Source organism: Carettochelys insculpta, chromosome 5 (genome assembly GCF_033958435.1).
Source record: "Carettochelys insculpta isolate YL-2023 chromosome 5, ASM3395843v1, whole genome shotgun sequence".
Taxonomy (NCBI): domain Eukaryota; kingdom Metazoa; phylum Chordata; order Testudines; family Carettochelyidae; genus Carettochelys; species Carettochelys insculpta.
This window is the reverse complement of record NC_134141.1, coordinates 58,848,493-58,874,060: the sequence shown is the minus strand read 5'-3', so window position 1 is coordinate 58,874,060 and position 25,568 is coordinate 58,848,493. Positions and strand designations below refer to the sequence as shown.

Below are 25,568 nucleotides of genomic sequence, written 5' to 3'. Positions count from 1 at the left end.
GGGTCAACGGGCACAAAACAGACATCAAAACACTCCAGATCCACAAACCAGTTAGTCAACATTTTAATGGCATGGGGCATTCTGTCAATGACCTCAAGGTACGTGTGTTACTGAAAAAAAACCCAAAAACTTTTGCACCGTTCTTCAAAGGGAAGCAGCCGAGCTGGCTTTTATATTCAAATTCGGCACATTAACACGTGGTTTAAACCGGGACAGGAACTTTGAGTCACTACAAGGGCTCGTCTGCATACGTGGCTTAATCTAATTCTTGACCTCCCCCCCACCTCTCCACTGTCTGATTTGCTCACCTTGATTATCTTTTTCTGATTTGTCCTCCTTGCTTACTGTTTTTGGTTCTCTTTGCCTTAAATATTGAGTCTGTTCTGGTCTGGCTATGGTCTGAAGAAGTGGGTCTGTCCCACGAAAGCTCACCCAATAAACTATTTTGCTAGTCATGAAAGTGCTACTTGACTGCTTTTTGTTTTGAAAATGTTAACAGGTTTGCAGTAAGCAAGCAAGATAGCGAAGCAAATATGAGCAGCGTTTTGCATGTAAAATAAATATTGATCATGCAAATCAGACCATCCTGGCTTCCCACCACCAAGGCAGCATCATCTTGCCTGACTTTAACAGTATGCAATTTGTTTCTTTTAAGAAAGGGTGACTTTTACAAAATCCTGTCCAACCTGCTGCAGACAAGTCTGTGCTAAATTTCCACCTCACCTTATTGCATGTCCCTGTCCATCTTCCCTTCTCAGTTGATCCCCACTGCTTTGCTGCATACTTCACTGCATCACTGCTTCAAGTAGATTACAAGTTCTCCAGAGCAAGGATCATGTCATTTATTTGTATTGGAAGGTGTTGTAATCTTTATTCAACAGTGCTTATTATTTTACATTACATGTGATTTAACTAGCTAAGGCAAATACTATTGACCTGTGTCAAATAGTGTTAGTATTTTAGCCTGTGCTCTGTTTTGATTTAAGGAAAAATTGGATTTAATTAGATACTGTAATTGATTTCTGATTGTAATCAAAAGCAGTATAGAACATTTGTGCTGTTGACTATTAATTTTAATATTTATTTTTTAATATTTAGGAAATGTCTGACCTCAATAAATACAGCCCCCCTCCACAGTCCTCTGATCTATATATGGCAGCTAGCAAACACTTCCAGCAGGCTAAAATGATACTGGAGAATATTCCTAACCCAGATCATGAGGTAAGGCTGAACTGAAATACAGAGAAATAGAAGTAGAAGCTCTTGTTCAGAACACATTATTGGCTTAGTCATTAATTCTAACTGAAATAATTTTGTTATAATTAAATTGTATTAGAAAATCATAATTTAAGAAAGTGATTTAATTTAAAATTCTCAACTTCTGATAGTAAGCTGCCTACTCCAAACCATGTGTGAGAACAGTGGTTCACAGGAAAGGAATCACAGCTTGACTTGTGTCCTGTGCAACAGGAAGCACAGAGTGAATCTCTAATAAATAATCCTTTGAAATTTGCAGTGGTTTGACAGTCGTGAGTGAATATAAAATACCATGTTTTATATGGCCTGTTCTATTAAAATAGTTGCCTTATCAAGAAGGTTAAATATAATTGATATAATTGGTAAATTTAGTACAAATTGCTTTGACCTGTTTGAAAATGGGACGGGATATTCCAGTCAAACTATTATATTATAGGGTTTTTTTCTTGGCCACAAATTGTCACTTGAAAATGTATTATTATTATTATTGTGTAGGTCAACCGAATTTTAAAAGTTGCTAAACCCAACATTGTGGTCATGAAGCTGCTTGCAGGAGGTCACAAGAAGGATTCTAAGGTAAAGAAAATTAAACTGAATGTTCTTTCTTTAACTACAGGTTGAGACTCTTACACGGAACTCTCTTGTGTAGCAACATCTGTAATAGGCATGGTTGTAGTTAGCCAGATGACCGCTTGTCATGGGTGTGGCTAAATTTCCACTGGTCCCATAAAGTTTGTTTACAGCCACCAGTCCTGGCTCTCAATGTTCTGTGCTGTTATTTAGCTGTAATTAACCCCCTAAATGTCTTCTAAGAGCTCAGTAAGCAGTGGAAGAGTCATTAATGTGCTAGAAAATATTGACCTCTTGTGGTCTGACAATTCTCTTGTCCGGTGATGGTCAGGTCCCAAGGGTGCTGGATGAGAGAGGTTCAACCTGTATTAAATAACACAAGCAACAGTTTCCCGTCTGCCACAGACTTAGCAGTTGAACGCACAGGTTCAGTTAACTGCTCTAAGACATAAAGGGGATACAGGTCTGATCCAAATTTGGGGAAAATGATAATTAAAACATATGTGCTGACCCTTGAACCACTTAAAGTTTTGAAATGTGGGGTGGCTCTCAAAGGTTAGAATGTTGGGCGGGAAATTAGCTGGGAAGCTGAACAGTATGTAAATAGCAGTACAAACGGGAGCTGTGATGTAGACAGTGAGGCTAATGATGGAAGCCAGAGCAGATGTGTATGGATAGAGTTAGGCTGCATCTACACTGCAGGATAAATTCGAAATACAGTAAAATCAAATACTTAATCTCTACCATGAATTTGAATAAAGTGTCCACAAAGCTGCTTGAAATTCAACCCACCTTTTGTCCGTATCAAATTTCTGCGTCCCCATTGCCCTGTGCAAGTTCGACAGTATGAGCACAGCATTGTGGGTACCTATCCCACAGTGCCCTAGCCCTGGTTACTTGTGGGTGTTTCATGTTGGAATCCGAGAATTCGCTGAATCACTAACCGTGCGAAAAAAGAACTGGAAATTGCGCCATTTCCTGCTGCAGCATTCCAGCACAAGCATGGATCCATGAATGCTCCAAATCATAGCACAGATCGTTTCAGCAACCACAGTGGCTGTCATGCAATTTGTCCTTCAATTCCATAGCTCAAAGGTGCTTGTCTGTCCTGGTGGTGGTGGTGGTGGTGCTGCTGCTGCTGCTGCTGCTGATGATGATGATGATGACAAGGATGGTGTTTTGGATCAGCAGTTGTGCCAACTGTGGACCAAGAATGCAGAGCTGGTGACTGCCGTGACTGCATTGATGACAGTGGAGCGGCGTTTTTGGACTTAAGAGACCAGCACACACTGGTGGGATCACACCCTACTAAAACAAACAGATATGGAGAAAGAATAGCTACTCCTGCTGTGTGACCAAAAGTCTGAAAAATTTGCTAAAATGCTGTGTGGCGCCATGTCACCAGATTGCTATCTGGTTGCCTGGCATGACAAGGTGTGCTACCGTGGAAGCCGCAACAAGTCATGCCTGCCCAAGAATCTCGTGGAAAAAAATAGAGTGCCTGGATGAGGCCTTTGAGGATATGTCCAAAAAGGAGAAGTGCTCCAGTACAAGAAACATTTTAACATGCTGTTCTGAGGGGCACAGAAGCACAGCTAGCAAACCTGTACCTATACAAAACTCTATAGCTATACCCACCCCCAACCTGCTTCTAGCCTACAGAATTAAGACTCACCCAAACTGCTTGCTCCAGAGAGCTCGGGGACCGGTGTGGAGGGGACCAGTTCCTGGCTTATGGTGAAGAGCTCAAGGCTATCCAGAACACCTTCTCTGTCCCCTGCTCATTGATCCCTTCCTCTTCTCCGTTGCACTTTTCCTCCAGTCCACACTGCTCCTCCATGCTCATCCCAGAATATATACCAGAACCTCCACAAGTATCATAATTCAGTTCGTGGTCAGTGGTGGGGTCATTCCCCATAAGCATGTGGAGTTGTTGATAGTGCGGCAGGTCCATGGAGCTGCCCCGACTGCTGGTTGACTTCCTAAACTTTTTGGTAGGCGTGATGGAGTTCTTTAACCTTCACCAGGCACTGCACGGAGTCCCAGGAGTAATCTCAGGCAGCCATTTCACGCACCATCTAGTCATAGAGGGCCACATTTCTCCTGGCTACCCAAAGTCTCTTTGCCACTGATTGGTCTCTTCAAATGGCATTGAGATCCAGAACTTCCTGGTGGGTCCAAGCTGGGGTTCTCTTGTGAGCCTGAGAAGTACCAGTCAGATCACTACCCTGAGTGCTCATCATTGCAGTACAGGGCTACTGATAATTGCTACTGATGCGGTGCAATGTGATGGGCAAATGGATTTTTTCATAATGGAAGTCCTTTTTATTTGTAGGGCTGGGCTGCTAAATTCCAGTTCAAATTTTCATTCAAATTCAATCCAAACTTCACAGCTTACTTTGACCTTCTTCCTGCACACCTGACAGCGGTGCACAACGAAGCAGCCATATTTGGAGGGTCACCGCGTAGCTTTCTGGGGTACATACAGGACACTTCTGAAGGCTAACAAATTCAAACTGAGGCCATAGTGTTTCCATACTAGCCTTGATTAGAGATTTTAAATTCAAAATAGACACTATACCTGTCCCATAATATTGATATTCTGTAACCGGCATTCTGGCTCAATAAATAGAGTTAACAGTATTGTGTATGAAGACAATTGTGTTTTAATATCAAGCTAAAGCCTTGGAATTCAAATTTATCTCGTAGTGTAGAGGCAGCCTGAGACATAAAGAGGAGGGCGAATAGGGAGCATTTGGTAGCAATGAGTCTAAGGGAGTACAGGTTAAGCAGTAGAAGGGTTGAAGATTGATGAGCAGTAGCCAGGAACAGGTAGGGGTGAGGTGAAGAGTTGAGGAGAGCATTGGTGGAGCAGGAGCAATATTTAGGAAGTGGAAGTATGGAGAATACATATTTTGAGCAGGGGGTAGGTAACCTGCTAGCAGGAGAGCAGCTAGATTGGTCGGTCAGCGATAATTCGTTTTTAATATCGTGTTTGGAAAGAAGAAAAGCAATCTCAGAAAAGAAACTTTTTTAAAAAAGTGCCTGACCTCTTCAACTCATGTGCATGTCTCCATTAATAGCATGTAAGAAGGCTGAATTCCACTGGGCAGTGATGTGAGGTCTTGAGCCTGATTTATCATCCACCTCCTTATTTTGCACCATTTCCGTTGTACTTTCCCTCCCCTTTTGCTGAGTTGGTAACAACTCCATCATAGTGCAATCTCTAATTGAGAAGACAGATGGCTTCCCCAGATGGCAGTGTCCCTCTTTGCCCCCCACCAGTGACTAGTCTTTGAGACTGTTTTCCAAAACTCAGGGAAGCTTTTGATTTGATTTTTTAAAGTTGATATTTAGCTGAAGGGATTTTGCGGGCTTTATGATATTTTACATCTTAAAAACTAAAGCAGATCTGGCATTTTTTTTCTGAGAAGCATAGACCATGAATTCTGTCTCATAGGTCATACAATACATAGTGGTATTTGTCAGAGTAATCTTTTGAAATTCTCCCCCCTAGGTTCCTCCAGAATTTGACTTCTCTCCTCACAAATATTTCCCAGTTGTGAAGCTTGTTTGAAAGACAAGAATTAGGATTACCTAAACCGAAATCTGTGTGTCAGACACCTTCTTTGAAATGGAGTATTTCATACTGTACCCAGAAATGAAACAGATTTTTGAACAATAGTGTGGTTGCACGGAATGTCTTCAGTCTGACTTCCTTACATGACCTGAATGACAACTGCTATTTTAAAGTGGTTTGTATGATGTTCTGTGGGTGAAGCTGTTTTCAATCAACTGCATTGCTGAACATGCTGTACCTTATTTGGTTTTGTTACAGTTAATCATAAACCATTTTTATGAATTCTGACAATGGTGTTTGTAAGGATTTAATACCTCTCATGGCTGAATGCGATACAGTACAACAGAGCCACCTCAGTCCTTCTCCAAATGAAATCCATTTTTTCCATCTTTCCTCATAGGTCATGTTTTCCAAACCTTCAATCATTTTTGTTGCTCTCCTCTGAACTTTGAACTTTATCCATATCTTTTCTAAAATGTGGTGCCCAGAACTGTGCACACTGCTCCAGTTGAGGCCTTATAAGCACAGAGTGCAAGAGTTAACTTCTTGTGGTCTGTCTTACAATACGTCTGCTAATACATCTCAAGTGATGTTGGCTTGCCTCTCTTTTTTGGGGAGAAGTGCTATTAATGTTTAGTTTATAATCACCCTAACCTCCAGGTCCCTTTCTGTGGTATGTCTTTCTAGGTAGTCCTTTCCCATTTCGCACATGAGGATATTGAACAGAACCAGACCCGAGAGTTATCCCTGCAGGATCCCACATGACATTCCCTTCCAGCTTGTAAACAAACCACTGAGAACTGGTTAGAAAACTATTCCCAAAGAGTAGTTATGCACTCATCTCCTTCCTTCCTATCCACATCTTTTATCATGCCAAGGAATGCTATTATTATATAATGTTTGACAGTTTGTTTTTGAGGGTTCAGGGTGATTGTTGCTTTATCACCTTATTACCTTGTAGGCATTTGCAAACTGATGGTTCCATAACCTTTCTAGGCAGTGAAGTTAAGCTGATCTGGTTTGTAATTCCCTCTGTTGTCCTTAGTCTCCTTTTTATAGCTTGGCATTATATTTGGCCTCTTCCAGTCCTGTGGAATCTTTCCTGTCTTCCATGAGAGACTGATGATGATCACTAATGGCTCATATCGCCTCAGTTAACTCCTTGAGTATTCTAAGATGTGTTTTATCAGGCCCTGATGACTTGAAGACATCTAACTTTTTCTTCTCTTTTTCTGGCTGCAGATACTGTTTCACTTTTACTGGTGTTCACTCCCTTAGATGTCCAAAAGTTACTAACCTTTTTGGTGAAAACTGAAATGAAGGGGGCACTACCCCCTTTTCTGTTTTCTGTTGTTTTTGCCTTCCTCATTGACTAAAGGGTCTGTTCTGTCTTTGGTTTTCCTTTTACTTCTAAAGTATTTGTACAATATTTTCCTGTTACTCATTGTCTCTTGCTAGTTTAATCTCATTTTGTACATTGGCTTTTCTAGTTTTGTTCCTAAACACTTGCAGTGTTTGTTTATATTCATCTGTTGTAACCTGATGTAGTTTCCACTTATTTTAGGACTTGAGTTTGAAGTCATTGAAGATTTGCTGGATAAGCCAGGGTGGTCTCTTGTCATATTTCCTGTCTTTCCTGGGCAGTGAAAGTTTTGCTCTTGTACCCTTGAAGAACTGCCAACTCTCTCAAATTGTTTTTCCCCTTAGACTTGCTTCTCATGGGATCTTACCTACCAACTCAGTGAATTTGCTCAAGTCTGCCTTCTTGAAACCCATTATCTTCATTGGGCATTTTCCCTTCTACTGCAGTAGACCCCCGATTTGCATAGACTTGGGTTATGTGTTTTATATTAATGTGAGTCAAGTCCAGTGGGGACTCTACTTCCCTGTGCACTTCCCACCACTTACTCCCGTGGGACCTGCCTGCCATCAATGCGCTGCCACCCAGGTCAGGGACTTCTCAGGAGGCAGCTGCTGGGGGTGGAGAGAGGAGGGCACGGCAGGCAGGGCATGTGGCTGAATGCTGGAGGGGGCTGGCAGCTGGTGGCTCTGGCTCCCGCTGCAAGAAGGGTTAGGGGAGGGACCTCTGCAGTTTGTTACTAAACAGTGTAGTGAGGTTGCTGATTTGGAAAACGCGTGAACCAGAGTAAAATCTGCACAACCCCATAAAAGGAAAGCTACAGAAACGGACAGGACAACACAGTAAGGCACAAGGAACTGAATTTATTCCCTAACGTTTATGCAGAAGCCGACAACTCACCAAAATTCTGCTCAGCAGAGAGAGGAAATCTCCTTACTGCAACTTGAAGGCAGAGCCCTGAGAAGCCTCCTGCTCCAGCCACCTGGCCCCTGCAGAGCCGTTAATGGCTCAGAACCTGCGGCAGCCAGCAGGAGCGGACCAGTCCCAGCGCTGCGCAGGGTGAGAGCATGGGGCTCGCTCCCAGAGGAGGAAAGGAGGGCACAGCTGCATGTGTGAGCCCAAGGGATATGGGGGGCACCAGGGCCGCCGCCTCCTAGGGCTGGCATGGCAGGCTGGGCTGGGGCTGAGCAGAGCATACACAGTGCTGTGCCCTGGTCAGCTCCCACTGCCCCATTGCTGCTGGTGACTTCCCTGGCCCCAGCAACTCCCATGGGGTGGAGCTGGCAGCCCTACCCTGATTTTCAAGTTGCGTGAAATTTGAATTATGTCTGGTTCAACTTGGGAGTTCACTGTATTTCCTAGAATCATCATTGGTCATTTCACAATCACTTTCACTGCCTTCTGCTTTCAAATTCTCAGCCACTTCCTGTTTGTCACAATCAAGTCTAACACATCCTCTTTATTTTTAGCATCCATGGGCAGAATACGTTTTATGTGCACCAAGGAGTGTCCAGCTATGCCTCATGAATAGAAACACAGGCTGCTGGATGCCCTGCTAATCACTTGGGTGGCACTTGACTCTCTCCTGAGTGGCTGCCCAAGTACTCGGCTTCCAGGGAGTACTGATCTGCTCCTCTAGTTGCTGTCTCTAGTGTGTTTCAAGAATTTGTCGGATAATCCTTGCCCTGTAGTATTTTCCCAACAGCTGATAGGATTGTTGAAGTTCCCCATTGCCACCAAGTCCAGTGCTTGGGATGCTTTTGTTAGTCTCATTCACCTTTTCTCCCTAATAAGGTGGTCTTTAGGACCAAAACATCACTCTTGAGCGTTTTTTAAAACCCTTTTTACAGACTTGCAACAAATCTGCCTCTGATTTCAACCTCAGTCCAGATGTATACAGTTTTGATACTGGGCAGCTCTTCTGTACCCTTCTGGAATATTATGCTACCACCACTCTGATAATTGTCATAATTGAGCTTACTTCTAATTCCTCCTGTACTTGTTTCATTAGTACACAAACATCTGTGATACTGATCTGATAATCCTCTCGTCTCTGGGATTCAACGTTTTTATCTTGCCCTCAACTTGGCTCAGCTTACAAGTTTGTTTGTTTGTTTTTCAGCCCTTTAAACTCAGAAGGTGTTCAGCTATTAATAAAGTTTCAGACCAGGAGAGTCTGGGTATTCAGATACCAGCGGCTGTTAAACTTCACCAGTACATTGAGCCAAATAATTTACTTGAATGAATTAAGGTGCAACTGCAAAACTGTAGAGTAAGAAATACTCATTTTATAGCTACTTCATGGCTATAACCACGGGCTGTTCAGGGAGCAGCTACTTTACTCCAATTCCATATGAATTATCTTCAGTTTTTTCATTTCACTTTTAAAAGCAAAGTAGGCCTTGGCTGCCTTTAGAGATGGTGTTTACCTTTTTATGTAAACGCTCCTCAGTTAAGCCACGATGTAACAAAAGGAATAAGGGGAAGTTCCAAAAAAAAAACCAAAAGGTGGCAGTTGCTTTAATCAATATTTGCATGAGTTTGTATGGTGTGCAAACACCTTACTGCAGTACAGACATCCACCATCCAGTCCAGTCGTCACCGATCTCTCCTTTTCCTTCTAGCCAAGAGAATGTATAGCAAACTGTTTGACCGTATGTAAATGATAGGATAACAGTTGTCATGTTGCAATTCTGGTAATGTTTGTTTAACTTCTTAGGGAAAGGAGGTCCAAAGCCATGGGTCTGAGTGCAACATCTCCTGTTCTCCTCAGTACCACCCTTGTGATTGGGGCTAGCTCTTTAAGAGGCTTGAATATCACGACCAGAATGTTAAATGTCTTGATACACTTATTCAAGGGTCAGCAGCCTTTCGAGGAAGCGTGCTGAAATTTGACCTCTATGTATGGTTCAAGTTCTACTTACAACAGCTTCATTAATAAGTTCAGATGCGGAGCTTTTCTGTTTAGGTGGTGCTTGGTAGCATTAGCTGGTCTTGTGTTAACACAGATGGCATAGCTTTGACCAAGGTCCCAGATGCGTGGGGAAGGAGGGGCAGTGCTGAGTTTCTGTGCCAATGAAAATCAGCTCATGTCCTACTCTTGGCACCCATGCTGGGCGTTGCTGACTCCTGGTCTAACTCATACAAACATATTTGGAAAGGTAGATCCCATTTGCAAAATACTTGTCAAGTCAAAATGGTAATACAGCCAGCAAAGCAGGCACTTCATAGGCAAAAATCTGCAGTGAGGCTCTCATTGCCCAGAGCTAGTGTAGGAAAGGTTTTTTGGTTACAAGAAGGCTGGAAGTTAATTGAAGCAATGGTATGCACAGTCTTTGGTGGGCAAGCAGATGTTTTGTAAAAATTATAGAGTGGCAGAACTGAATGGAGTTTGCCTCACTTTAAATCAGTGCTGAGAATACCAGCTGGATTAAAAACCAAAGACCAGAAGGCAAAGTGAGATGGCCTTTCCATTTTGCAGGAAATCACACAATTTTAAAATTGTGTTTGAAATGCAACAGAAACATATGAATTCCCTAAAAAACACAAATTCCTAAACCTTTTTGGTTGAAAGAATTTATCAAATATTCTATGATTTTACTGACTTTATTATGGGACACTTTCAAAAATTCTGTTGGAATCCACAAAGGGAAAAACATTGAGCTCTCAACAAATTGATATAGCTGGTAAAGCATTCTAACTTCTAACCAGCTCTACAAATGGCTTAAAGTCTAAACTGAAGACATCAGTAATTAACTTCTCCCCTGTAAATTCTGCATATGAATACTTAAGCACTGACCTCTCTGTTCCACATTGTGAAAAAGAATTGTTACTGGACTTTCAAGCAAATTGGACTTTTCACTTTCAGAGGATCAACCTTCAAATACATAAACTGGGCAACAGGTAAGAAACTAGTAATAACTTCTGTTACTATGTCGTGTATAGAACACATGAATTAGGACAAAGGACCAGCATTCTTCCCTCACCCCAAATGGAGCTAACATTGTGAAAGTAAACAAACCCTGCTTAAAATAAGTTAACACACACACTGAGAAGGATTTAGTTTTATTTTAAACTTTTTCTAAAATCCATCAGGCTTTGTTGCAAAAACATTTTAAATAAGGACAAAAATCAGTTCCCAACTCCCTTAAGTTCGTAGCTTCATTCAGTAAACTCAAAGTGAGTACAAATGATTTTAAGCAATACGCAAAGTGTTTAAAACCACAATCCTGGGTGAATCTAAGTAATCTTGCGCTACTAGAAAAAGTTTTAGTTCCTTAACTCTTTTTTACACAGATAACAAGCCCTTTGCCTTTTGCGGTTTTAAAAATTACATTTAGACTCCGAATCCTTCAAAAACATTGAGAAAGTACTCTGATTTTATTCCCCCACACAATGGATGACTAAGTCATTAATTATGTCCATCTTTTTGAAGCTGTGAGAGCAGTTTGGTGTCTGATAGGACCTAACTGCAGGAGAGTTGAGTGACAATTTAATTTTTTATTAAAATGTTCAATTACTGCCAAAGGCAATACGTCCAACGATTTGACCAGGTATTTTTAGAGGTGGTGTCCTCTTAAATCTCTCCTGTTCCTCTGTCACTCTACAGAATGTTTGTGTTCTTCCTTATCAAATTAGTATAGCCCACCCCCAACCCTTGAATGAAATGTACTGTGGAAGAAGAAGTTTGATATGTAAAGGTGAGTGTTTGGCTTAGTTATATAGAGAACATTATTTCTTAGGACATCTTAAAGGAAGTTAGATTATTCAGAAACTCTTGTAAGCATAATGCATTCATGTGTGTGTAACAGGCCACATTTAATACAGCTTCTGAGAACATCCCTACTCACTATATGGCAGCTACCTTTATTTAAGGTACTAAAAATTGTGCTCGAGTTATTAAACTAGATTACTGGCACTGAGATACAGCATACTGTAAGAACTGCATACAGTACAGAACTGGAAAAGAAAAAGTGCATAAGTCTGTAGTGAGACATTTCCCTTAAATGCAGTCTTCTCAAAAACTCAGTTAGGCCTAATACCCTATTCACTCTTCTTTTCCTTTTTAATAATCTCTACTGTTTTGTGTGTGTATCTGAACTCCTGGTTTTGTTTGTTTAAAAATACAGTAAACGCTCGAAATACATGGCTTCAAGTTGCACGTAACTCACTTTGATACAAGATAAGCACAAGTGGAAGCTGTTCTGCAGCTGTCAGCCTGACAGCAGTGCTTTTAAGCTGCTTACTGGCTGGGGGAAGGGCGGTTCAGTTTTCTGGGTCCCATAAGCAGAGGGGCAGCCCTGGTCAGTTTCCTGACTCCCCTCCAATGGCTGGAGCCAGAAAACTTGACCAAGGTTGCTACCCTGGTCAGTTTCCTGGCTCTGCAAGGGGAGGGGAGCCAGGCACCAGGCTGCTGCTTGTTCCTATCTCCCTCCCACTTGTGGAACCTGGAAAATTGACCAGCACATGGCTGGTCAGTTTCCTAGGTCCCAAAAGTGGCAGGGAGCCAGGCACCAAGCTGCCTCTTGGTTTCCAGCTCCCCACCACCCTGGGAGGCAGGAAACTGACCAGCTCTGGTGGGATGGTCAGTTTCCTGGTCCCCTCAACCCCATGGGAGCTGGGAGCCGGGAGCCAGGCTGCTGCCTGATTCCCATCTCCCTGCCACCCCAACCTGTGCGAAAATTTGAGTTACGTGGGGTTTGCAGGAATGTAATCCCCACATAAATCGAGTGTTTATGTAGAGCTCTGGAACAATAAGGGGGGAGGAATTTGCTTAATGAAGTGCTGCATATGCATGGCAGCACTCATTAACAAGCTCCCAACATCCTACTTACTATCCTCCCTTAAAGTAGGGAGGCAGTATGCACAAGCCCTATGTGTTACAGGCTGCAAGCTGCTTTCATTTTCTTTCATGTCTGACACACTGGACTATGGCATATAGGTTACCTGTGGTATCAGGATGCAACTCACTGTAACCTGCCCGCTTTCAGCAACCAGGACTTACAGGTGGAGTCAAGGGTGGAACTTCAGAGGTAGCTGACAGTATGTGTTTGATAGTAATAGTTTTTCACTCAAAGCATTTCTAATAGATGGTGGAGTGAGCTTTTCACCCTTTAGAATTCCTGCTTCAACAAGCACCTCACAGTAACAAGCCGAGGCCAGGGCTCCCAACAATATCTTAATGGCACGAGGAGGTATTGTGTGTTTACCACAATGAATACATTCAACAGTAACAGTGCCAATCAAGTAGTCTGTCAATCATAACAAAACTAGAGTGTGCTAAAGGACAGTTCTTCTAAATGCAATGTTGGATGGGTAAAAGAGGAATCAGGCCTGCTGGTGGGCAGTGGAGGAGGGGTCAAGTCAAGGGGGCAGTTGCCCTGGGGCCCAGAGCTCTGGCTACTACTTTGGCTGCCACAACAGGCAGAGCTCCAGGCTCCTTTGAAGTGCTACAGTAGCGCTACTCTGTCAATCCATGTGTGGAGGGGAAGGCAAAGCTATGCTACAGTCAGGGCAGGGCTGACTTCCCTTGGCCCTGCCCCTTCTGGGGTGGCGGCTGGGGGCCCCACTGGGGGAAATATAAATGGTACACCATTTTAGGCCTTCCCTCAAACAGTGGTTGTTTCAGGAAATGCAGGTCAGTTGGGCAGAAACCAAATCCTACTAATCTAGGGGTGTGCATGGGGGGAGCCAGGAAATCTTGTAAGGGCATTTCAGGCTCATCCATCTCATTAAAAATGCCAAATGTTACTGTTTGTATGTATTTGCATATTTTCTTACACATGCCCATAGGGGGTTGGTTGGTTTTTTTTTAAATGAACAGAAGCAAAATGGCTGTTGGTTGGATTACATTATTGGGGAGGGGCCTGCTAATTGCAGGGATGAAAAGTGGGGCCCAACAAAGAGTTTGCTCACCCCTACATGAATCCACACCCCCTTGCTGAGGTTTATGACTTCAGGTCAAGGCTCTGAAGTGGCCTCCCATGGGGAACCTTGGTATTCTTCTGTGGTGACACAGACCATTAATGGAAAGAGGGAGAAAAAGCTATCTAAAAATCACACTGTCATTTGAGTGGGTCAGGTCAACTATTCCAGCCTTTGTGGAGATAAGATTGATCCTTCCCCAGTAAATGGCATGACTAGTCCTTAAGTTAGTGTCCAACAGAGGTAGACATCCAAAATATCTTTGAATTACTTCCTCTTCTCCCCCTGCACTTCATGCCAATGTTATATGATGGGTACAACTTAGTTAATTAAGGTTTTAAAACTGAAAAAAAAAATACTGGGGGGGTACAGAAGTCAGCTCTACCTCAAAGAAACTTCTCCAAGAGACAAAGTAATTTAACCAGAGTACTAAAACTTCACAACAGTGATCTACTTCATTTGGGATCCTTTTTAAACCTGAAGAGTGCAATCAAGCATTCTGACGTCACCTGGATATTTACGGTTGGATTTGCAGGTGACTGAGTCGCATCTTGCGCATTATTTATTCACAGCCTCTGTCGCTCTTCTTCTCCTTGCTCAAATAAGTGGTTTTTCACATCTGGATCTTCAAGATTTTGGACTACTGAGAGGAAAAAATGAAATTAATACTGCGTAAGAGTTGGAAGAACTGCTATTAAAATCTGCATTTATAAGAGAACACAGCAAGAGACAACATAGTCCTTATTGAACGGATTGTATCATTGTAGAATGGTGAAGTATCAAAAGCTCACAGTTCTGGTTTACTCCAACGTAGACCGTGAAACTGTATTGAGACCCTGATTCTTTCCCCTCTCCTGTAAATGGAGAGTAACTTCACTGAACTCATAGTGCATCAGAGTAAAACTGGTGAGAGCAAACTAGGTCCCAGCTATGTTCAAAGCAATCAAAAGGGCATCAGTTAACTGAACAAAGACAGACAGTTTCATCCCTGTTGTAAAAATACAGTCTTAACAATTGGTGTACTGCATACAAGGGATTTAAAAAAAAAAAAGCTCGTGTTTTTACCATGCAAATTATTTTCACTGCCTGCCAGTGCTGCTTGTTTATCAGTTTCAGATTCAGCCTCATTCTCATCTGAATTGTAGTCAACTGCTATGTTCTTCTGGTTCACTGCTTCCACTCTCTGTTTGTCTATAAAGATATTTAGTTTTGTTAGTTACTGGCCAAAAACTTCCTACAGCTGCCGTAGAGCACTGCTGCACACAAATAGTTTCCCTCATACTTGATAACAGAATTTATCTCAACTCTTTGAAATTTGATTACCCTGTGCAGGGAGTCAGTTCTCAACTATCCAGTTTCAGAATTAAGTTTCCTATACCCTTGTGTATAAAAAGCTGGACAAAAGAATGAGATATGTAGGGCTGAAAGGGACCTTCAAGAGATCATCTTGTCCTGGAGTCTTCAACTGGCAGCTCTGGAGCCACCTATGACTCTTTAAGGACTTCTTTATACCTCCCAATACTATAATTGCAAAGTGGAGGGGGGGAGAAACGCACCTGATTATTTTTGATAAATGGTGAACATCTAAAAGCTTAACAATGAACAACTCCAATCTAAATCGCAAACAATACGTGCTCTCGAAACACTGCATATGACACTGTGTTTTGATAATGCTGCTAATAAAGTAAATAAAAAGGAAGCTTGCGGCATTTCTGCTGTGAAGGACAACAGACGTTTAAAAAAATTAAATATGCAATTTTACTTCATGTTTAAAGTAGGTTTGGGAGTGAAAGTCAGGAAAACACTCAGGTCAGGTATGCAGACAGACGTAAAGCGTGAAGAAAACAATATGTAACAAGTTTGTGACCTTTCTACAGTAAACATGTATGGCATTACAAATCATTGTATGTGAGGTGTTCTTAAAAATAGGGGTTAAAGTACAGTTTGTTATTAAGGACTGTCTCGTATTCAGGTGTATTGTGGCTTTTGAATTTTTTTTTTTTTTTTTTTTTTTTTTTTTACAGAATTTAAAAAAATAAAAGGCTCTTCTTGCTATTTTGGTTGCCGATCCCGATCTAGTCCCTTTGGTGTCCAACCAGTTCAGATGCATAGTCACTGTAATGTAAGAAGTTGTCCCCCTCTACTTCTTCATTGGCAGCATTTTTAGAGGCTACTACTATAACAAACTAGCCGCATTATTCTGAAAAGATTGTTCAAGCCAACTAGCTACACTCCTGACTAAACAGCCACTAGTTGTTAGCATGTTGACACCATGGCCCATGAAAGCTCATCACCTAATAAATTATTTTGTTAGTCTTTAAAGTGCTACTGGACTGCTTTTTTGTTTTCATAGTATATAGACTAGCACGACTAGCTCTCTTACTACTAAATTTCTGTAAATTTCTTTCTATAAGGAAGAACATTTTAACCTAATCTCCCTTGCTGCAAATCCGTCCAGCAATAATGGAAGCCAAAATTCATGTCTGCTTAAAAACACATTAGTTACTAAATGCTTCAGCCTTTGGGCCTAATCCTGCAAGATTCTGAACACATCAACAGAAGCTGAGAACATGTGCTATCTTCTGGAGACACAATGCTCCACAGAATTGAACTCACAGAAAAGGCAGAGCCTAAGGACAGCTCGTATATATGCCAAAGAAACTGACTGATATGACTAGTAAACAGTGAGCTGTGGACTAAAGCATAATGAATAGTAACAGAGAGGTAACCTCGTTAGTCTGTACTCCAACAAAACAAACAGGCAGAAATGTAGCACTTTAAAGACTAACAATGATTTATTCAGTGATGAGCTATTGTAGAGCAGACCCACATCTTCAGAAAGCTCTGAATAAAGCATAATAGCTCTAGTTCACCAGGCGTGAAGTCATAAAGAATAAATTCAAACTGTTGTCTCCAGGTACATCTATAGTACTGCCCAGGTCACACCCAGCACAATTACTGTTTAAAAGAATTTCCTATTTAAAACAGAAGGTTGTTTTTTTTTGCCGCCAAACTGGCACAAACAGATACAGATACATTTTAACAGCTCAAAAACTACTTGAATTACTCACAAGGAGTCTGACGTCCATGGCCTTACTAGTGTAGGTAAAAGCAGGATTTGGCCTAACATCTGTACCAAACAGGCAGAACTGCTGATTCCAGTGGAGCTTTGGACCCAAACCACTCCAGAATACAACTAACAAGGAGAAGAGCTGGAAACAAAATTCCCTCCCCTACCCAGCCCTTCACATATAATTTGTGAACCCCACTATGGCCTTCAAGCCAAAAAGTTTTACACAATCATTGGATCCAGCTGCAAGTGACTAGATAGGCCAAGTCTTTGTACTAACCATCCTGACTGGGCTCCTGGTCATCTGGATGAACATCATAACTTAGGAGGTGCTCCCTCTCTACTTCTTCATTGAGAGCATTTTCTTGGTTGGTAGCTTGGCCTGCAGCTGGTTCTTGCATTTTGACAGACTCCCTTTCTGCATCACCGTCTTTAGGAACATTTACCCCCTCATATGGATTGGATTCCTTTCCTGGAATAGGTGGCAATTCCTCATGAGCAGGGGCACTCTTAGCTGGATCGTGTGGGGGTCCTTGATCAACAGAAAGCTTCTCATTTTCTCTTTTAGGCTCCTCTTTGTTCACTGTACCTAGATCAGGAGTCCCTTCTGTAAAGCAATGTGCATCAAGAGTTTTGGCTGTAGCAAAATTCAAGCCTTTAAAAAGCTAGAACAGGATCAATTGCCCTTTGCCCACCCAAGTTCATTTTTTTCTCCAGCGCAGGCACATTTCTTTAAGCTGCATTAACTCCAAAGAATGTATGAACACAATCGGGGTACTCAAGTTAAAAGGTACTACAGTAAATTCTTTCATATCTGCATTCTATTATCCAGAACTCTCAAATAACCAGCATTTTACCCGTAAGTAAATTTTAGTTATGTTTTCCTTAAGTGCAGTATAGCAAAAGTAAATACAGTATAAGTTTACAGTGTACAATACTACTCTTGGTAAATAAAATAGTTTATGAGAAACCACTGCAGGATTTGTGTTTCATTAAGATTTTTAAGGTCTGCACTGTCTTTTTTATGGTAAATAAGGAAAAAAGTGTGAATCACTAAGTTTATAGTGAGATCAATTAATACTTGGACATGCAAGGCACAATTATATAAATACAGAGTATTATGACCCATGTAAATCCCTTTTCTTACACCATTAAAAATGTAAACTTATTTTCTGTGTGATGGAATAAGTGCGTGTGCGTGTGCATGTCACTGTTAACAGAGTTAGCCTATAACAAGGGTTGACCAGATGTGAAATCTACAAGTAGCCTGCAGCTGTCTTCCTCCTTAATAGGGAGGTGCAGCTTAGGAACAGTATTGGTCCCAGCATATGCTGCTGTGCAATTTTTGACGTTTCTGTCCTCCTTACACCCTTTTGAGATACAATTCACAAGACGCCGTGTCTACGAACATTATATAGAAATACTAGCCCTATGGAATGAGACCTTCAATATGCTCAGAGTTGTATTTTTTTAAAATACATCTAAAGAGGAAACCATTTCAAATGATGCTAAATTGTGATCATGGCAGTAGCAACCATTAATTATTAATTCATATGTATACTATTAAGGCCAGTAGGATCATTCAGTTTGTATATAAAGCATATAAACTATTTGTGATGACTATATCATATAGTTATATCTCACAGACCCTTAAATTTTACCCAGTTACTTCTGTATTCAACCCAATAACTAAAGGATAATTTCTAGTGGTTTCAGGTGCACCACACCTACTAAAACCGAAGCTAATGTTCAGACTATTAAAATCAAGCCCTTGTTTCAGGAAGTCTTCAGAAAAGGGAACACTTTTTCCATAGCAAATTAGGGATACTAGTTTAGGCTTGCTAAATATAACACTGTCCCAATATATGCAGTGTACACCTAGGGCTAGATTCACAAAGATTAGGCAGCCCATTGCCACATCAGATGTCTAAATGCAAAATTTATATCCTTACGAACTCAGCTGTCGCCTAACCCTGTAGATACCTAAATTCCTCACCAGCTTTTTATACTCAGCAGACCCAGGCAGTTTTCCCTGCAAGTTGGGCACTTAGGTAGTCACCCAGGAGACATTCAAAGGCTGCCCAGCTGATTAGCAGAGCACTCACAGCCAAGAGCATATGTTTCTCCTGGTGGTGCACAGCCACACATGCCTCAGGGCACATAAAATTTATTCTACCCAGGATGAAAAAAAATAGAGGGAACATTGGCACGGAGAGAGAACTAACTTAAGGCTGTGGGAAACATAGTCAAATCTTCCCTCTGTCCAATGTGGAGTATGGATCAACATAAGTCTCCCCCTGTCCCAGGAGAGTGCCCTAACTACTGGGCTAAATAGGGGGTCTCAGTCTGTTTCCTGTTGAAGGAGCATGCAGTAGAGCAGGGCCAGGAACCTGTCTCTCCCAGAACAATGCACTAATCACAAGTCACAGAGTCACTCACTCTGTCTCTGACTTACCACCACTGTTTTTGCAAGGAAGGCTTCTAAGCCCAGTCAATCCTAGCTCCAGGGGAGGGTTCCCAACTGTGAATTCCAAGTGCAGATGCGTGCCTCTATCTGGTCCAGACTTGGGATGCCGGAGTCCCTTCAAGGAGCAAGGCTCTTGTCTCACTATTTCCCAGTAGCTATTTTAGCCCACTAAGCTTGTAGATCCTGTTCTTAGAGGCACCTAACTCCTGCGCATCTTAGAGGACGCTTGGATGCCAGAAGTTAGGTGTTCCCATGCTGAGCCGACATCTCCTTTGTGGATCTAGCCACTCCTACCTTATAAGCTTCAACCATTGGAAGCATTTTAATTAAGAGAAATTCAGATGATTATTAACTATCAGTATAAAACTTTCCATAAACATGGAAAAATACAACAATAAATGTGAATCTAGTGTGGTGATATGCATTTTTACATTATTAAATTAAAATTCAATTAATCAGAACCAATTTCTCATCGCTGTTGCTACTAAGGTGTCAGTGATGTAATTGGCCAGTCTTACCTTTGTCTCCCTGAGACTCAGTCTCTGGTACACTTTTGACACTGGCTGTTGGCTTTGATGCTTCTAGAGATACATTTCCAGGAATTGCGTCGCCCTTTTGCTCTTTGTCTCCTTTCTGCTCTTCCAGATCATGCAGCTGGAGCTCTGGTCGACTATAAGTTGGCAGCTGACTATTATCCTTTAAGACACATACAGATATCAGTGATTTGTCCACATGTTCATTCCTACGCTCTGATTTATATCCTCATTTTTAATCCTGACTACAGAAATCTAAATGCATCTCGTACCAATTCGAGAAATGCACTTGAACTGAATTCCCCAAGGGAGTCACAAGAAAAACACAACCCTAATAAACAGGCAGCAAAAGTTTCCCCAGAGATCACACAACAAAACAATGTGGAATAAAGCCTCTTCTGAAACAATTCCACCCAACACCATCTGATTCTACTGCCGCTATATGTAGTGCATCAGGGGCTACTGTCATTGGAAGCAATATTTCTGAGTGCAAAGGGTACATCCCTCTGGAGCACCAAGGATCGGCTGTGGGCACAGGGCGGAGACAGTGCAATTTGCTCCCAGGCTGCCCTGCTGGGGCTGGAGGACCTACTTGTATTATTTCTCAAGAAGAGCTCATCTTTCAGGAACATTTGGGAACACTGATTTATGGCAGCCTCATTCAAATGCATGAATTAGTTCAACTTGGACAGTTCTGATGTTATGGGCTGTGAGTCCCATCCTCCTCTGTACTTAATGCAAAATGAGCTTGTTTCACAGCACCAGAACCATCATTCCACTGTGTGCAAAGCCTCGAGTGCAGTCAGCATCTCCCCGTTCCTCCTCTCCAGTGTGTCCCTTTTGTATTTGTCGACTTTATGGACCGGTGTGGACGTGGACCTTCAACTTTACAAAATCGGGTGCTAGAATATCAACCTTAACACATTCAACCTAACTTCACAGTGTAGACACACCCCAGGAAAGAATGGCAGCTCAAAGACTTGCCCCTTCAGAAATTAAGCCATTGAAATTTTAGGGGCAACAAACCTTATACACGTGAGCATTTTACTAACTAAATGCTAAGATAATTGGCGGTTACAAGCATAAAACTGAGCAGCACTTAAAGTTTCTGCTGCATTGTATCGACTTCTTGCAACTTGAAAACTAGGCTATAATGAAGCTGTTTCTTTTCTGTACAGTGAGGTCCCCATATTTGCGAACTTAAGATTCGTGAGTTCAATTATTCGTGAGCAACCACCTCCCCAGGGCCCCAGGCAGGAGCACCAGCAGCCACTGCCTTGCTGGTGCTCCAGCTGGGGAGGGCCGGCGGCTGCCATGTTTGCAAAATTCAACATACGTGAGGGTTCTCAACACGGAACCCTCACAAATGTTGAGACCGTACTGTGCTTGTTTACAACAGCGTTTCCCAAACTAATTCGGCCCCAGGACACTTTTGGGCTTGGAATTGACAGAACACATTTATGCTGCTCCAGGGGGTATGGGTGTGGGAGTGTTTCAAACTGAAAAATTGTTGAGCATAATGCTCACAAGTTGATTTAAAAGAGGTTTTTAGCTGCCTTATTTTACAAGGAACAAGAGAAAAATCTGGATGAACAACTAATGCCTCTCTGATAGGAGGATGGTTAGCAACCCTATAATTAAGTGAAAAATTAAAATACAAACCCAAAACAAAACATCGATATAAACAGCCAAAAGACGGATGGTTAGTGTCGTTCTTTTGTACAAAAACGGAAAGGACAATATTGTTCGGAAAAGGACTGTCCTTCCTTAATGCTTAAAACACATTTTTTATGAAAAATGCAAAACAAATTACATATGGAAAAATATTTTTAAATTTTGTGTTTTTATAAATTTGTTACTTTTACAGAAAACTACTGGAAAATAAAAATAAATACCATTTGACTGTTTTTTGTTTTTAATCAGGAGAGTGTTTTTGCATCTCTCTTTTGGCACAAGTTGCATAACAGCTATACTGCTATGAAAGAATTATTAATATATTTACAATTGAAATATTATTCAAATATCTTTAGTATTTTTGATACACGCAATTTCTTACTTAATATTTTAGAAGGCAAAATATTGCTAGAATTGATTTTTCCCCCCCCCCACAGAACACCTATTCGCATCCCGTGGAACACAGTTTGGGAAAACACTGGTTTACAACATGGGCAGGACAGGAACAATTCTACATAAGCTCACAGAAGCCAAGGAGCATATAAACACTTCATATACCTGGTACATAAAATTGCCCTTGCCCTAGGAAATAATGTAGAAAAATCACATGCACCATTCACAAAAATTTCCTGTCCACGTCTCATAGTAACAGAGAGGTAGCTGTGTTAGTCTGTATCCTAACAAAACAAATCAGCAGTCATGTAGTACTTTAAAGACTAACAGAATAATTTATCAGGTGACGAGCTTTGGTGGTACAGACCCACTTCTTCAGATCTTGAAGTATGGAGATGTGAACCAATACAGTACAAGCTTTATTATCCAGTATCCCCTACAATATACCAGTTATTCAAACTGGGACCGGCAACCAACCCTGCTCTGCACCTCCAGCTGGCAGATCTGAAGAAGCGGGTCTGTCCCACAAAAGCTCGTCACCCGATAAATTATTTTGTTAGTCTTTAAAGTGCTACTGGACTGCTGGTTTGTTTTGTCCAAGCTTCAGCACAGCTAAAGATGAACAAATACAGCAATAAAAAGAATTTAAAAAACAATGTCTCAAAAAAACAAATTCACTTGAAGATGAAGCGGATCTTTGCCCACGAAAGCTTGTGCTCCAAAATATTTGTTAATCTATAAGGTGCCACAGGACTTGTTGTTTTTGAAGGTAAAGACTAACACAGCTACCTCTCCGATACTCACTTGAAGAGCATTTGCACCTTTGTGTATTATATAAACATTTATATAGCAATTTGTTTTTAACAATGTACACGGGAAAGAAAAATTCTTGAATAACTGAACATACGTATTAAAGCTAATTTAGCTCGCATTTGTATGGACATCTTTAAAAATTCCAATATTAGTCATCGAAGTCCAGGCTCTGACTTGGGTGACTAAGCACAGCACAAAAAGCAAACACTCAAACCATTCATTTACTGAAGTTATCCAGAGAGTTAAATAGGAATGCACAAATTCCTGAATAATGCTTAATAATGAATAATTGGCAAACAGAAGAAAAAGACCTTTGAGTCAGTAACTGACATCCAACTTTCTAGGTAACTCTGATTAGACGACTTTTAAGGCTCAACACAACCCATTTTTATGCCTCTTGTTACCTTACGAAATGAAACTGCCACACAAAAATCCTTTAAGGTACAGTAGCTGGGTCCCTCTAGCAGCGGGGTGGCTTACTGGTTAGGTCCCTGTGTCACCCATGGGCCTGGGGTGTAGGACTTCAGTCCGCTCACTAGAGTCTGTACGTTCAGTTTGGGGTGTGGCCACAAGAGTCCAATTTCCCCCTCCTCAATGGGGGTTTCTTTGGGGATCTCCCCTTCTGCACCTTGGGGCGGGTTTTGGAGGCTGTGTCCTCCTGCACGTGACCCGGCAGTCAGCTCTCGCTAAGGTCCTGCGGACAGCCCTGAACTGAGCTAGCTCCCCTCCTTTTATTCTCCCTCCAGGCCTGGCACTGGCTACAGCTGAAAGGGGGCAGGGCTAACTGAGAGAAGAAAGGCTTTGTTTAGCCGCTGCACTGCCAGCCCTGCCTCACTCTCTCCCCAGTACGTTAATGGTGAATCAGGTTTATAATAGATGACAACTTTAAAGTTTGTTTTTTTAATCCTTGCAGCAGAGGCATCCTTATTTATGTGCTGTGTGAAAGGTTAAGCAATGCACATGTTAAGGACATTTATATTTGAAGGGGTTTGTGATTTCTGGGTCAGAACAAAATGAGTATTGGAATGTATAAGGTGACAGTGTACACAATAGTACCATAACTGAAAAGTATGAACTATCAGAGTAATTAAATATTTAACTGGTCACCTTTCCTATATTTAAGTCTCCGGGCTTAACTCTATTCTTCTCAAATGGCAACTACGCCTTGAAAAATTGCCATGAAAATTTACCAGACCCAACATATGTTCTTCTTCGAGTGTCCCCGTGGGTGCTCCACAATAGGTGTCGGGCTCGCCCGGCGCCGCAGATCGGATCTTCCAAGCAGTTTCTGCCGGACCGCGCATGCGCCGGTGCGCGCCGCTCCCTTGCGCGCTCCTGGCCACGTGCGCGATCCGGTCCCCGCCAGTTCCTCTTAACCGCCGTCGGCTGCAGACGGAATCCGACTAGGCTACGGCCAAGTTAGCGTATTCAATGGTTTTCACTGTTTTTCTTTAAAGTTTTCAAGTTCTTAGGCTACTGTTAAGTTAGCCAGTTGTTATTTTCAAAAAAAAAAAAAAAAAAAAAAGAAACAAGCGGGACGGCATTCAGTCCAGTCCTAGTAACAAGCAGAGCACCGGAGGCCAGGAGCCTAGGGCCATTAGCCCTCCTGCCGCGGCAGGCTATCGGAGAGGGGGAAAACAGCACAGAGAAGGTGCTAAGTACCCCATTAACAACTGAAAGACTCACCAACGTCTTCTTCAGGATTCAAGAAATGTGAGTCTTGCCGAGAGGCAATGCTAGCGTCTGATGGGCACAGTCACTGCATAAGGTGCCTGGGGGAGTCCCATGTCACGCAGAAATGCTCCTTCTGTGCAAAATTAACAGCCAGAGCAAGGAAGGACAGGGAGATGCGGCTTAAAATGCTGCTCTTCGACAAGGCCCTCCAGCCAGACGTGCCAGAGCGGCCGCAGCAGGAGGGACCCTCCGGGGCCCATAAAAGGAAAGCCGCCTCCCTCACCCCATCAACGCAAAAATGGAGGAAAGTCTCCCCAGCCCGATCCCTGCCAGCAGCAACAGCGAGCGGGACGGGAGGAGCGCACAGCCCCCAGCCACAGCAACAGCTGATCGGCGGCGGCACGGAGAGCCACGTGGAGGCGGCTCAGCCTCCGATAATCAAACAGCTGCCCCGCACCGCAGGCAGGGCGGCGGCTAAACAAGCGCCGGTACCGGCGGCACCGCAAGCAGTGGCACCGACCCCCAGGGAACCGGCGGTGCAGAGCACGCAGGCACGCAGCCTGCAGGCACTGGAGGACACCGCCCGTGCGGCACCGCCCATGAGTGTGCCGAGCACGGCGCGGACGGGGCTGAGATCCCCTACACGTCAGGGGGCGGAGCCACCCCCTCAAGGGAGGGGGAAGGCTGCACACAAAACAAGGCACCGCAGCCCCTCTCCAGACAGGGCTGCAGAGTTGCTTTCTCTCAGCCCTCCGCTTATGCTGCAGACTCCAACCAGAAGGCAGGGGTCCCCCCTAGCCTACCCGGAGCCCCCATCTCCATTTTTACAACCAGCCTCGCCCTGGCTGGGACCACCTTCACCCTTCCTGGGGTTTGAGCCACTGGAGTACTATCACAAATCGCTCTCTCCAGTGTCCCAGGTCTCTCAACAATCTCGCTCCCCCAGACGCAGGGGGTACGCACCAAGGGAGTGGTCTAGGTCACCTTCCCAAGAACAGTGCCCATGCTGCCATGGTCGCCCCTATCACACGGGGCATAGACACCACCGGCACTCTACCAGGGAAAGATCCCCACAGACGGTCCCGTATCCCCAAGGGCAATCGTGAACGGGGACAGAGACTCAAGTATCTCAGGGGAAACTGGTTATGGAACCCCGAGATTTTCCCTTGCAAGCTTCCAGCGAGTGGATGTACCATCACCAACAGGAACCAGAAGGGTCCAGAGAGGCGTATCCTAGTGGTTCCTCGCTCTCC

At 42.8% G+C, this 25,568-nt stretch overlaps 2 protein-coding genes across 7 annotated transcripts in view; one reads left to right on the top strand and one right to left on the bottom strand.

Moving 5' to 3' along the window:
* The window catches only part of NAA35 (N-alpha-acetyltransferase 35, NatC auxiliary subunit), a 78,195-nt gene extending 71,915 nt beyond the window's left edge, over positions 1 to 6,280 (top strand). For 2 of the 3 annotated variants that reach the window (XM_074995157.1, XM_074995158.1), the window contains 3 exons: positions 1,099 to 1,221; positions 1,753 to 1,833; positions 5,345 to 6,280. In XM_074995157.1, coding sequence (XP_074851258.1) covers positions 1,099 to 1,221; positions 1,753 to 1,833; positions 5,345 to 5,404 — 264 coding nt within the window. In that variant the 3' untranslated portion in view covers positions 5,405 to 6,280. Of the gene's footprint in view, positions 1 to 1,098; positions 1,222 to 1,752; positions 1,834 to 5,344 lie in introns of those variants that run through there. The other variant, XR_012645714.1, reaches the window with a different exon arrangement.
* Positions 6,281 to 10,816: 4,536 nt separating this feature from the next.
* Positions 10,817 to 25,568, bottom strand: part of GOLM1 (golgi membrane protein 1) — a 119,157-nt gene continuing 104,405 nt past the window's right edge. For 2 of the 4 annotated variants that reach the window (XM_074995153.1, XM_074995152.1), the window contains 4 exons: positions 19,747 to 19,924; positions 17,042 to 17,368; positions 14,757 to 14,882; positions 10,817 to 14,334 (listed from right to left, as the gene is read on the bottom strand). In XM_074995153.1, coding sequence (XP_074851254.1) covers positions 14,258 to 14,334; positions 14,757 to 14,882; positions 17,042 to 17,368; positions 19,747 to 19,924 — 708 coding nt within the window. In that variant the 3' untranslated portion in view covers positions 10,817 to 14,257. The remainder of the gene's footprint in view (positions 14,335 to 14,756; positions 14,883 to 17,041; positions 17,369 to 19,746; positions 19,925 to 25,568) is intronic. The other 2 variants (XM_074995154.1, XM_074995155.1) reach the window with 2 other exon arrangements.